At 28.4% G+C, this 14,080-nt stretch overlaps 1 protein-coding gene across 1 annotated transcript; it reads right to left on the minus strand.

The window, feature by feature from the left end:
- Positions 1 to 274: 274 nt before the first annotated feature.
- On the minus strand, positions 275 to 11,101 carry LOC138178730 (uncharacterized). The gene is made up of 5 exons (XM_069110911.1): positions 10,690 to 11,101; positions 10,208 to 10,275; positions 9,114 to 10,109; positions 8,548 to 8,877; positions 275 to 7,536 (listed from the first exon to the last, which is right to left on the minus strand). The coding sequence occupies exons 1-5, from the start codon at positions 11,099 to 11,101 to the stop codon at positions 5,095 to 5,097; spliced, it is 4,248 nt and encodes a 1,415-aa protein (XP_068967012.1). The 3' UTR covers positions 275 to 5,094.
- Positions 11,102 to 14,080: the final 2,979 nt, after the last annotated feature.

Here is a 14,080-nt window from a genome sequence, read left to right on the forward strand (position 1 = left end):
ATTTATTAACAAACCGCATTTTCCTTGAGAACCTTCTAATGTTGACGATATTATTGATTGTCTGACGGCATCCTAATAATCTCACAATCGGTACATTACATCTTAGATAAAATAAGAGATTGAATAATGTAGGCTATTGCATTCAATAATACCTCAGTGTATTCGATTTCTACTATTTTCTTCTTAAAAGAAATAACTAACATCCTATCGCATCTCAATTCAGTGTTTTATCGAACTAATTTTTAATAATATTTAAATATTAAAATAAACTATATTTCTCTCTGTTAAGTATCAACATTTATTTTACTTCGTACTTTTTCAACATTGTATCTGTATTATTGTAATGTAATACAAATTTATCGATAAATATACTATGGATAGCTTGATCTTACAAGCAACTCCTTTCGTATAAAACAAACTTGGATATCGTGTTTCTCTCTTACGTGTATTTACATCGATGATGATTACTGTACATATATCGACATAAAGAGAATCATTTATACGTATGTATTTCCGGTTACCTTCTCCACCCACTCGTTCTCAAAATAAAGTCAATTTAGAAACAAAATTAAGTGCAATTAAATGGGATCAGAGCTGTGTATCCTATATTTATCCTCTACCCAGTGAAAATAATAGTAACGTCTATAAATTGTTTAACCATAGTGATTTATGACGAATAGACTAAAGGCACCTCAAAGTCGACAATATTTTATGTTTAGCACCTGTGTCGTTTCATTTTATACGAAGCTTCTTCATTTGGACACAATCGTAAAAGTCTTCTCTCTTTTGTAAAACCAAATACATACATGTATATTGTAAGTACATGCATCAATTCGATGCTATACGTATAAATCTTGTTATATATTTCACGAAACATAAAAATCTTTCCCCGAAACAAAATAAGACTTGATTATTAACGAGTGTTTATAAAATATAAACTAATAGGTATAAACTTTAAAGTGCTTTTTGTGAAAATAATTATTATTTATATATATGTATATCATATAGTATTATATACATGATTATACATTATCTAAAACTATATATGAAAGTATTTAAATTTAACTGATATTGATAAATCATGTTAATATAAGAACCTGTATTTTAAAAATAATTCAATAATGAAATGTAACATACCTCTTAAACAAACATCGCATCTTCATCCTTTTGTAGTTACTCTGCACCAAAGTTTAAACTAATCTAAATTATAATTATCTCGACAATGTGCACTTTCTATATTTGTAAATATTTCGTTCTTATAAATGCAAAAATGTAATCGTCGATACAATAAAGTACTTGCAGTGCAACAAAATCGCTATAATACATACAAGTGAGAAGACTTTTGCAATTATTTACAAATATCTAATAATTTATGACAGAGTGAAGTAAATATTTTGTTGTTATTTCAATTTGGTCCAATTTGAAAGACGACTATAGATTAAGTACGCCTTTAACAAGTTTTCCTTTAGTACGTGTAATAACATAAAGCATAGCAAAACGAACAATAATTTGTTTTCAGTTTCTTTTCGGTCCAATTATTATGTTGATAATATACAGAGTGGTACAGAACATGCAGGACCCGCTTCAAGAACCGATTATACATGTAAAAACAATGAAAAACATTCATATATATGTATGCTCCGTCTGTCTTTGTTTATAAGATAGAACGAATTTTGTAACCAGAGTAAACTCTATTAAAAATGTTGAAATACTAGAGTTCAGAACTAAGCTTCTCAACAAATTGGAGAAAGCATCAGGAACCATTCAGAGTGCATCCAAATCCATGACAAGACGTCTACTGGCTTGCCTTGAAATGCAAGGTGCTGATTTTTAGCATCTTCTATAAAGGTAATTAGATAACACAAAATCAAAATAAAGTTCGTTCTATCTGATAAACAAAGACAGATAGTTCGTATGTCCGCACGGGTTTCTTTTTCTTTTGGGTGTACAATCAGCTCCCAAAGTGGCTCCCACATGTTCTGTAATACCCTGTATATAATACAGATTCTCAAAATTCTTCCATAAATTTTATTTATGGAAATTTAATTAGTGTGGGATCAATAGAATGTTTTGTAGTCATTCTTTTTATAATAATTACTATAAATTACTTTTTATATGCCTGTCAGTGGTATAGATACTTAGATACACTTACATAAATTAAAGCATGAAAAGAAATGAGAAGAAATATAATGTTAATTACAAGTTATTCTATATATCTGTAAATAAAATAATTTCATTTACGACTAATTGGAAAAGAACAAAATATTATAAAGTCGATGGAACTATTTACTTCTTCTGACTTGTGTCTTTTATGTTTGTTACGTCTTTCTTATCTATAATATTATTCTAATAAAATTATTTAAAGGAGTCATCAGTAAATAGGGTTTGAAAAACATTGTTGATGTATCTCTAAAGCATTAATAAAATACTGTTTGTAAAACGTAATATAAAAAACATGACTAAATGCTGCTGTAATTCAACACTAGAGAACTATTAGATGTTTTGTAACATAAAAATTTATTGTTATATATTATAATTGTGACTCGACATAGGTGCGTTGCAAAACAATTGAAATCGTTCAATATTAAACTTAAATAAGAATATAACAAAAAAATCACCACATGACACAAGCATGTAAAAAATATTTTTAATGTTAGAGTCTGAGGATCTTAAAATCTGAGATTTTTTGAAAACAAACTAGTACATTAATATTACGTGTATGAATTTAGCATATTATATAAATATATATATAACTTAATGTGATATTCTTAATAATAACCGATGTGTAAATGTTACTAATATTATTATTCATACTGCAATACATGTAAGATGATATCAAATAACTTAAAATTAAAGAAAATATTCGCAATATGTAGCTTTGAAATAATAACATAATCAGTACTGTACACACTGATATGTGAAAAATAAAAGAACGAGAAAGAACATAAAGGAATATTACAAAATAATATGTTTGTTATCATAAACGGCAGACTCTTTATAGTGTAAAGTATCTTAAAGATAACATATACACAAACTACTCTAGATATTTCATAAAATATGATGTATTTGAAATTTTAAGATTTTACTCGATAGATTTTGTTTCATAAGTATTACAACCCAATTCCAGACAATGCATTTGAAATTATTTAAAGAAACACTAGTAAAATATATTGCATAATATTGTTCTTTTTTATGTTTTACTGGAAAATAAAGTTTGCAAATGAAAGTAGCGATCGAAAATTCTGCAGTATTCAACGATTAAATAGAATACTTCTTTGAAATTTAGAGAAAATTCAAAATTAAATAAAACAAAAGGATATGCAAACATGATCATTGAATGATGCAGATGTTATACTTATAACAATAATGATTGTAAAATTTGTTAAAGTAGAATGCTATTTTGTAGAAAATTTATTATTTTAATGAAAAGAATTTCTTTATCCGAGAAGAATATACAAATCATACGAACGTTCTTTTGTTTTCTACTGCTTTATCAGTACTAAGTGTAAACTGAAATTTTCCAAAAGTTAATATCTATATAAATCATTTTTAATTCCAGACATAAATAAAGTTAAATAGGCCAATTATAATTTTTGTAGAACAGAATATATTAACTTGTACGAATATTGATTTCTTACAACAGTTTCTACTGTTAAATAATGTTCTGTATGCACAAATCTACACGGTCATTTACCGGCACTTTACCCAGAAAGGCAAGTTCTTTTTTGTATACATTTAACCGAGTGCGGAAAGTATATTATGAATTTGTTGTTGCAACAGTTCGCTGTATCAATTGTTAATCATTAATTAAACTAAATATTATTTGCATGTATATGACACAGTAAGACTACTTATACATACACATCGAGCATGTTATCCAAGCTCATCTTCGTCGAGTTTGTCGCATAAATAAAAATTCTTTAAATATAAAAAACTAGCACTTAACATAGTTTCGCCGGCAATATATTACGATAATTAGACTTATCGTGACAGAGACATAAAAATACGCGTGTAATTTTGTTAATGTACAGCTTTTGGTAGAACGTTATATTTTTTTCATTTAATAACCACTACATAAGATATAGTTTCTCTTTTTATCATTAAAATGAATTTTAAGTAATTTACAAGTTAGAACAATCATTTCCTTAGACCGGTTATCAAGTTTCACTCTTTAATATATCTGTTTAAACAAGGAAAGTAAAATTTTAAAGTAAATCAATATCTTCAACTTGTAGAGAATGTTCAATGTAACTATAAATAATTTACATTTCTATCTTCTTTTCCAACTATTCATATATACATATACACACGCACGTACGCGCCCGCACATACACATATACACGTATGCACGCATATAAGCGCATGCAACTGTACATGCAGTATGTGCATATAAACATGCACAAAATCATACACATACACACACCCACACACATAAACATGCGCGTAGTCCTCACACGCACATACGTACATACATTTATATGTACATATGTTTACAGTTCAGATAAGATTTGTTGCACAAATCTTCGAATAGAGCAATGTATTAATCTATGTACAATGTACGGCACTAACGTGTCGATCGAATTTCTGATCACAAATTTGTACAAATTTCTTTTGTACATATATCATATTGGTCACCTATTCTATAAATATTTATTTAATCTTCTTTTCACTCTCAACAGTATATGAGACGCTCAAGGATTTTATAGTAAAATAATTTTTGCGATTTAATTTTGGAAAGTGCTTTTAAACGATAATACTACTTTTACAGTTTCAATTTTCTTGCTAGGACTAAGGCATGTAGAATTGCATGGAAATGATGACGTAGCAAATTTTCAATTAGTAATAATTCTAACTGGTCTTTGCGTAAAATGTAGCAATTATTTCTACTTTGATGACGTCTGATATATTTTTATGATACTTCTTATTTTGGTAAGCGTCTCATATTTCTGTAAATCCGGTCGTACAATACAAATGTACTATATCCAAATCAGTTAGAATCCACACACATAATATTATCGGCATATGAGCTCGACCGTGCGGACTGTTATGTCTAGTAAGCAGATTGTACTATAGCTTAAGATAATTTTCACCTTTTCACGTCGATACGACGGTATTTGTCGTTGTTGTCTGAGCCACTGTTGTCACTGTTATCAGACTTAATGTTGTGTCGAGAGTACTCTCCTCTGTCGTTGCTGTTGTGACGTCTTTTACTGTACACGTTTTCTTTTGCTCCTTATGTTCTTCGGACGAACTCGACTTTCTTTTGTGATTTGAACTCGATGAATGAGAACGACTCGATGCTGCATCATCCTTCGATGAACGACTGCTGGATGATCTTTTCTGTCCATCCCTTCCATGACTGTGGTGCCCGTCCCTCCTTTTTTCCAATTTCCTATCGCCGTCTTTACTATCCGTTCGGTCGATACTTTTACTAGAAATGTTACAATCTTTGGGCAGTGAGATAATTTTCAATGAATCTTCTTTGCTAGTAGTTTCTACTGCTTTATTCTCCGATTTATTACACGAAGGACTTCGATGATGATGTCTCTTGTGATCTCTGTCACGCCTATCTCGATCTCTTCTGTCTTTATGCCGCTGATTTCTAGAACTTTTATCATCTCTATGCTTCCTTCTAGATTCTGGGTATGCTGCATGCGCCTCGGGTGTTAATTTAGATGGATTTTCATCGCTGCTAACGTTCCTATTATTATGCCTTTCGGATTCTGTTAACGGAGACGTAGAGATTATTGAGGAAGAATTTGTTATTTTCGCCGTTGGTAATGAATTTTCTTCACACGTGTTACCACTGGTTAATATACAAACTTTTTCATTTTTTGATCTTTCCTTTGCTTCATCTTCAGCCGTTTCGATTAGCGCTTTTATTGCATTTTCAGTTGCACATTCCATTTTCGATGTGAATGCCAATGTAGTTTCCATCTCCAACAATTGACAATATAGTTCTATTTTTGTCTTATCATCCTTGTACTTCTGTTCAGCGATTTCAAAACTTTCCTTATGAATTTTTTCCAGAATTTCTTTGGAAGCTTCTGCAACACCGGTCCGTAAAGATTGACAGACTTCCTCTACGTCAGTCTTTGATTTATATATTGCAATTTCTAAAGCTTTGTCAACAACTTCTGTTGCGTAAGTTGTCGCTATTAACTGTCGTTGCGTTAACACAGTTGGCTCGAGAATAACGGTGTTACAATCAGAATTTTCATGTTCTAAACAAACATCTGGCGGGCACAATCGTCTCTTACCTTCTTTCGACGAAGATCCCGAAATATTGAATTTATTCGCCGATTTAGATTCTGTGATATTTGAAATGCTTTCCTTATTCGATGTAGTATTAGTACTGGATCGACTGTGATGACTTCGATTATGATCTAATTTATGACTACTACAATCATATTTTTTCTTCTCCCCACAATGACTACTGCTACTGCTGCTGCTGCTGCTGCTACTGCCACTACTGTGTGAATGATGACTGGATTTTTCATTAGATCGACGACGATCTTCGTGTCTCCTTTCAGATCTCTTATCATCTCTCTTTCCATTGTTTTGTTTTTGTTCTATTGTACTAGTTTTTGCAGGCTTATTATTAAAAAAATCGGAACAATTATCATTATTCTCTATAGAATCTTTCCTCTTACTTGAAATGGAAGAATGTCTTGTATGGTCTCTGCTCTTACGATCTTCTTTACGTTTTCCATGATGATCTGATTTCTTTAAATTCCCTTGATATTCAGCAGCTCTTTCCTTTGCTTTTTTCTCTTCCAGCGAATCAACAGAATGTTTTTGTTCTACACGTTGACGATTTGTATTTTCTTTTTGTTCGTCTCCTATATTCACAGTTTCCAGTGGCTTCTTCTCCTTTATACGGTGCTCGTTTCCAACACGTCCATGCCTAACATTTGAATTGTGTTGTGATTCTTGATAATACTGTTTTAATCTAACGTGCCATGCTATACTTGAAACTGCGGAAACCGTTCTAAACTGATGAATTATATTACGCGGTAAAAAGTAAATATCATTATCATACAAATTTATTCTAGCATAACGAATACCCTGTCTACGTAATTGATTTAATTTGGCGTCTTCAACCCATTGTACACATTGTGATATCGGTGGTTCATGAAGATCTAATTGTAATTTTTCGACTAGTTCAGGAAAATCGCCAGCGTAGAAAGCTACAACATCTTTCGTAATTCTATTATATTCCGATGGTTGTCCACCATGAACAGCTTTCAATATACCAACTGCTGCTGTTGTCATCCTATCTAATCCATGACCAACATGATCAGCATGTGCCTTGGTACGGTCTTCAAACATATATTCACGAGCTTCACTAAGGCGTGGCAAATACTGTAGATTTCGTAACTCATTAATGCCCGTTCTGCGCCGTTTATAAGGACTTTTATTTATATCGGCTGTTGGAACTAATTGTTCACCTGGTCTGATCCATAAAATTGGACCATCATTTGATTCTTCAGGAGTATCCATCTTTACAATAGATAATGGACCCCAAGGCATAGTCTAAAATAAAAACGTCAGGACTTAATAAGTTATGTATGTAAACATAAATTCATCTTTTGTGGAAATATGCATTTCTTGTCTTTTCTTTTCTAACAAAATATTCTTTTTTGGCTGTTCTATGATTGAGTAATATCTATCAATGCTTCATTGAGAATTATTGTAAATAGTTCCTACTACATTTAATCTATAATGTAAGTTATTATATATTATAATTTTTCGGATTTCTAGCTTTTTTTAAATGAAAATTTTATCTCTTGGCTTAATTCTATGTATATTTATATGATTTATTCTTTCAATATAAGCTGAAATAAATAATTATTTTAATGTGTCCCTACAAATAAAGTATATTGGCACTCCATTATGTTGATACATCAAAATTTTTAGGATATTTTTAAATTTATATTATAATGTACAATATAGAAAGAAACAAACTAATATTTCAGAATCAAATGCCCCATGCTATATATCTATAGCCTACATTTAATAAAAATATGTATTATTAAATCAAGAAAAATTTGTGAGCATGTACTAATGTATATTGGGGATATTAAACATATTTAAAATTTTATACATTTATATCTTCACATACATCTAGTAAAGAATCAAAAATTGCTTTTTGTACCAGTTTATAAATTCACGGATAATGACCAATACTTTTAAAGAAAAATTAAAATAATCAATAAATGTTTTCATCTTTGTATCATTTACTTATTTATAACTATCTATAATACAGATCACAGCTTCATACAGATCACAGATTACCAATATAATCATATATCAAAAATATATCAGTATACTCGTAATTGCTGTACAGATTGTTGTAAAATAATTATAATATCAATGTTATACAACATAACTTTATATAGAATAACATAAGAATAAAGTTAGTAATTTTATATTTGAAACCATGTTTTCCAAAAACTACATATGTAAACAATAAAAAAAAATATATTCTATTTCTCTAATAAATCTAATTATTTATTTCGTTTAAAATATGGAACCAATATTTACCAATTTTAAAAATGTATTTTCTTCTAATTTCTGTAGAAGATCTGGGAAATATCCGCCAACTTCTTCATGAACAGTTCCTACAAGACTTATTTGGTGGAGAGGTCCATATCTAACAGTACCATTACTATAAGCTTTACACACTTGTTCTTTGTACTGTACCATAGTTGTAGTTTCTATATCACTGCTTCTCCCTAATACACCATTTTTAACAGTCAATGTAGGATAATTATCTGCCATGTAATCCAAAAGATCAGGAAGATATGCTGCAGCATTGTGCACTATTCCCATAACATGATACGCATTACCATTTTCATCCTCTCCAAAAACTACCTATAATATTGAATTCTTTTATTTACATTTTGTTACGTTATATAACGTACAACTTATATTAGTTCATATTTTCTGCATCATTTAAAATCAATTTTAATAGACCATATTAACCAATCATATGTTATTTTATTGAAGTAATATTAAAATGCAATTATTTTAGACAATTATATTAATTTATATTAGCAATTTTCAATTATTATTAATATAACTTTTTAACTCGTATTTATATTACGTACTTTAAAATATTCTTGAGCTAATTCTTCTAGTTGTTCATGAGATAATGTATCAATTTCATCTTGATACATATGCACAACAGTTGCACCACCATTAGGATAAGTCTCTATGTGAATGAATTTCTTGTACTTTAGGCCTTCTAATAACTCACTTTTAACTGGTGTATTGTGAAGCATTTTATAATTTTTTGTTTGCAAATTTAACCTGAGATTTTCATTTATAGATTTTGAAAATGGATGAGACATTGGTTTACTGCTTAATGAAACTATACTACGATCTCGTTTACATTGTACCCCAATATTTGCTCGTTTTATTTTACTACGTTTATAACATCGTGAGCAATAACGTCGTTCACTATGTTCTTTACTTCGTTTCTCTCTTGATTTAGAATGGGAACTCGAAGAAGTAGTGCCAATACAATTTATTGATTTATCATGAGACAATGCAGCATCTGTTCGACCAACTATTGTTGTAGCTATGCTATCACCAGTCCAATCTGATTTAATTATACCTAATTGCTCTTGAGAATCTGTCAATTCTGTTTTTACTTCAATAAGCTCTAATTTTACATCCCTGTGAATTGTACCCATCTCAGTATCTGTTTTTTCTTCTACGATTGATTTCATTTGCGTAACAGGAACTTCTTCAACTTTCTCTAATTGTCCACAAAATGAGTAAGAAAGATTTTTACAAACTTTAGCAGTTAAATTACTTCTGTTCTCCGAGTCGTACTTTGCTGTATCCATTACAACAGTCGAGGTCATAATTGGCGATGTCATACTACTAGGAAGTGTTGTATTTGGACTGTTTGGGCTATCAGAAACTCTTGGAGGATAGTCCGGACTTCTTGGGCTACTGATTACTTCACCATTACTTTGAGGGCTTTCCCCTAACTGAGGTGTATTACCATGTTCAAAATTTACACATCCTTCTAACTTTGTTGACAATGTGTGTAGTCCACCAGATACTGTTGTATCTTTACTACATGCTAAGTCAACCTAATAAATAATTATAAATTCTGATTAATAACAACTCAAAAAGCTTTGTTGTTTATTACTTCCGTATAAATTTCATAAATATAAACAAATATACATACATGAATAGCATGCTGAACTGGATCAATTAAAGTTTTCACTAATTCATTGTTACAATGATCTGGATTCCCTATAATACACACATACACATAATATTTATTTTATAATATAAACTTAATCTTTTAATTTGATTAATAATTTAATACATTTATGTTTATCTTTTATGTAGAAAAATAAATGTTTTGTTTTCATAAAGTATAATAAAAATATATTTTATGTCATACAACAAATATGTATTTTTAGTATCTAATACTTATTAATAAATATTATTAAATCAATTACAGTTATATATAAATATTTACTCTTTTTTTTACACTGTCGTAATAACCTATTAAAATAACTATAAACAATAGTTTCACTGACATAAATATCAACACGATTTTTACATCACACGACCCTTTTTAGTATATCAATTTTTTAAATAAAATCAATATATCAGTTCATGTATTTGTATAACATCAAATAAAGTTAAATATGATATTACCGTCTGGTTGTTCAGAAATACAGGTAACAGTATCCAGATCATTCCTTTGATTGGACATGCTGTGCGATTCCAAGGAAGGCGTACGTAATTCAGTATTAATGGGAATTTTAAAACTAATACGTTCCTCCACATCACCAGAAGAGCTCATGAAATTCACGTTTCTTCGTAATTCGTTCCCTTCCGTGTTTGTATTAAACGATGACGCTGTAGAGAAAATCGTGGGCGTCCTAATTGAATGTAGAGCGAAATCGTCCGAAAATTCGTTTGTCTCTTTGATAACACTATTCCACGTTGTTCTCGACACTTTTACACTGTTTGTTTCTGCTTGTAATGGGTCAAATACTTGCTGAATCGTATTATTTACATCACATCGTTCGTTTGACACGATACTTGCACCAGTTTCGGATGCCATCTTGGTTCTGTGAGCGACGTCCTGAACATAACGATACTACGCAACATTTGATTGGATACTTCTTAGCCGCCTTTTGAATAGACCTTATTCTATTCGTCTGAAATCGGATAAAGAGTAGGGGTAAGACCAGTAGATATAGAGGTACTATGAACATTTTTATTCATTGGAATCTTCGATCCCCAATCTTATTTTGTCTGTGATTTTTTGATTATAAAGAACTATATATTGCTCATAATTCTCACTTACATTGTATAATAATCAGCATCTGAATATAAAATACTGCCTGCATTTTGAAATAATTCACGTTTGTTATGAATATATGGTCTTACCGGCGAATTAAAAATCATTTTTATATTTAAATAATTTGAATTGAATCAAGTTATAATTTTGTTGTTTTTAATCTAAATCGATAATTATTTCCTCTAAAGATTGGTATAAATTTTGAAATAAGACGTAGGAATATTGATAATATGTTGTATTATATGATATAGAAGCTTAAATAAAAAAAAAGAAGAAAAACTATAATAAAATATAATTACACAACGAATTGTACAATATTTTCTTTTGAAATAAAAAATATTGGGAAGAAATAACTTGGAATAAGAAATATTCTCTTCTAAACTTTTTTGTTGCAAAAGATTATAAATATTATATACATTTATATTTCAGTAAAATAAACGTTCATCAAAATAATTAATTAATTACTATTAAACATTTCAATCGATATAACTCCTCTAAATGTAAATAAAGATAAAGATGTGTACATATCTTGCCATTTCTACTTCAGACTAAAATTTAAAATTAGACTAGTTGCCACTAGTAATAAGTACATCTGGTAAGTATGTATTTAGGTAAGTCACCATTTTCCTGTTAATCGACAGCTATCCTTAGAATTACATGTTCGATGGCGATGCTGATATGTTTTATATATCCTCTCTAGTTTTATAAGTTAGTAAATATTGATTTAATATAATCATAAATAGCAATATAGCTGCTAAAAATATAATTAATTATCAATATCTAATGATATTCTCTTTATCTTTGTATATGGTTGCATGGTTAATCTAATTAAGGATATAGCAATTACTAATTGTTTTTAATTAAACTAAAATTTATATAAGTTACTCTATTTAGATTTAATTATTTTAACAAAAAAATATTCAATCCGTAACGTTAAGAAACATAATTTTAAATGTAAACATAATTTCATTTTATAATGTATATAAAAGATAACAAACAGCTTAATAGTAAAACATATATATATAAAAAGATATAGAACATTTGTAAGATTGCAAAAATTATATATGTATGTATAACACAGAGGATTTTAATACAAGTAAACTAATTATGAATAAATCAAAACTAATTTGGTAATTTTTCAACTTTGTATCTACTGTTCATATCTACTTGTTTACAGTAACAAGATTAATATAGAGGACTATCAAATTTAAATCTTGGTTAATATTCATTCTATAGACTTTTAAGTATATAACATACTTTATTCAATTTTTGATAAGCATTGCTTCTATAATACAGTAAAAATGATTTGCATGAATTATATAATTATCATGTACAAAAATTTATATACATTGATTTTTTGCAAGATGAATTTTAATTTTTTGTAACATTAAAAAATGTTTTAATACAGTACAATTTTGTTTTTCTTAATTACAGTTTACTTACTTAGAAATCTGTTCATTGTATTACAAATACATTATTATTATTATTACATCATTACTCGTTTCTTAATTAAATATTAATATAAAACTATAAAGTACAATATATTATGTAATTATTTTTTGTAATTGATTCTAATCTTGACTTCATAAGTCCATTTCTATCATATCTATAATGTTCAATCTAATAACAAAAGAAAAAATATATTTGAATTATGAATAACAATGTTCAATATATTATTTTTTATATTTTTTTTCATATGATATTAAAATTAACCCTAACAACTTCTAAAGTTTTCTGTTACTCACCTATAAAAACTTCTGAATTTATCATTTAATATTTGAATAAAAAGAGAATTAGATAGCAATGAGATAGAATTTAACTTAGTCATATACATTTGGAACAATAAATAATGAATATAATACTTAAATCGTAATATTTTATTTGACTAAGTTTTTGTTCTTATCACATTGAGACCCAACCATGCAATTATATTTTGTAATACCATCTTTATGTATAATTAAATTCTAATGCAAATAATCGTTATAGGTGATAGAAATTAAATTATATGATACATATATATTTATCAATATTTTTATTGTCAACTGAACAGATAGATTTACTCGCTTTAGTGATTTTTATCAGTCTATAAAATGAGTAAATCTATCCATGTAGGTATCAATGTGGTAAGCAATGCCATTTATTTCTATAAAAAATATATTTTACATTGTACACCATGCATCATAAGTTGCACAATTATTTAGAAACAATAAACACATAAAATTTCTTATTTACAAAGCAAAAGACAAGTTATAAAAATAGTCAGAGTTGTAAGGGTTAATATTATAAGTGCAAAACAATTAGCAAATTCTTTTACAATTACAATTATTGTAGTTCATAGTTATAGGATGATCTGAATTCAGTAAATATGTATAGATGAAAAAATGTACACAATATATTATGCAGACCTTCCTGCTTTAATAAAAGAAAATAGAATCTTCGTGACTGATTTTTAAATGTTACATTATCAGTTTTAACACGTTGATTGCTATACATAAAATATATTATCTATTATTTGTATTTTTGTAATATGTTATTTGTATTTTTACTGTTTTCATATTAATTTTTCATGCTATTAAGTTTATAATTTTAGTGCTTGAGAAGAAACATATTCTTTTTTCTAAATTTTCAGGAAATTTGTAAACATGATATAAATATACAAATAATCCCTGTAAAGAGCTATAATAGAAAATTAAGCATCTTATTGATATAATATGATTTAATTAACTCATTCTGTACATA

The sequence above is a fragment of the Bombus flavifrons genome, chromosome 4, assembly GCF_040668555.2.
Source record: "Bombus flavifrons isolate JBK064 chromosome 4, iyBomFlav1_principal, whole genome shotgun sequence".
Lineage (NCBI taxonomy): Eukaryota > Metazoa > Arthropoda > Insecta > Hymenoptera > Apidae > Bombus > Bombus flavifrons.

Excerpts from the sequence above, each read along its gene's own strand:
- LOC138178730 (XM_069110911.1), bottom strand. The coding sequence starts at position 11,101 with ATGGCATCCGAAACTGGTGCAAGTATCGTGTCAAACGAACGATGTGAT. Across the intron at positions 10,110-10,207 it reads CAGTTCAGCATGCTATTCAT|GTTGACTTAGCATGTAGTAA; the intron begins GTATGTATATTT and ends ATTATTTATTAG. Across the intron at positions 7,537-8,547 it reads AAAATACATTTTTAAAATTG|ACTATGCCTTGGGGTCCATT; the intron begins GTAAATATTGGT and ends TTTTTATTTTAG.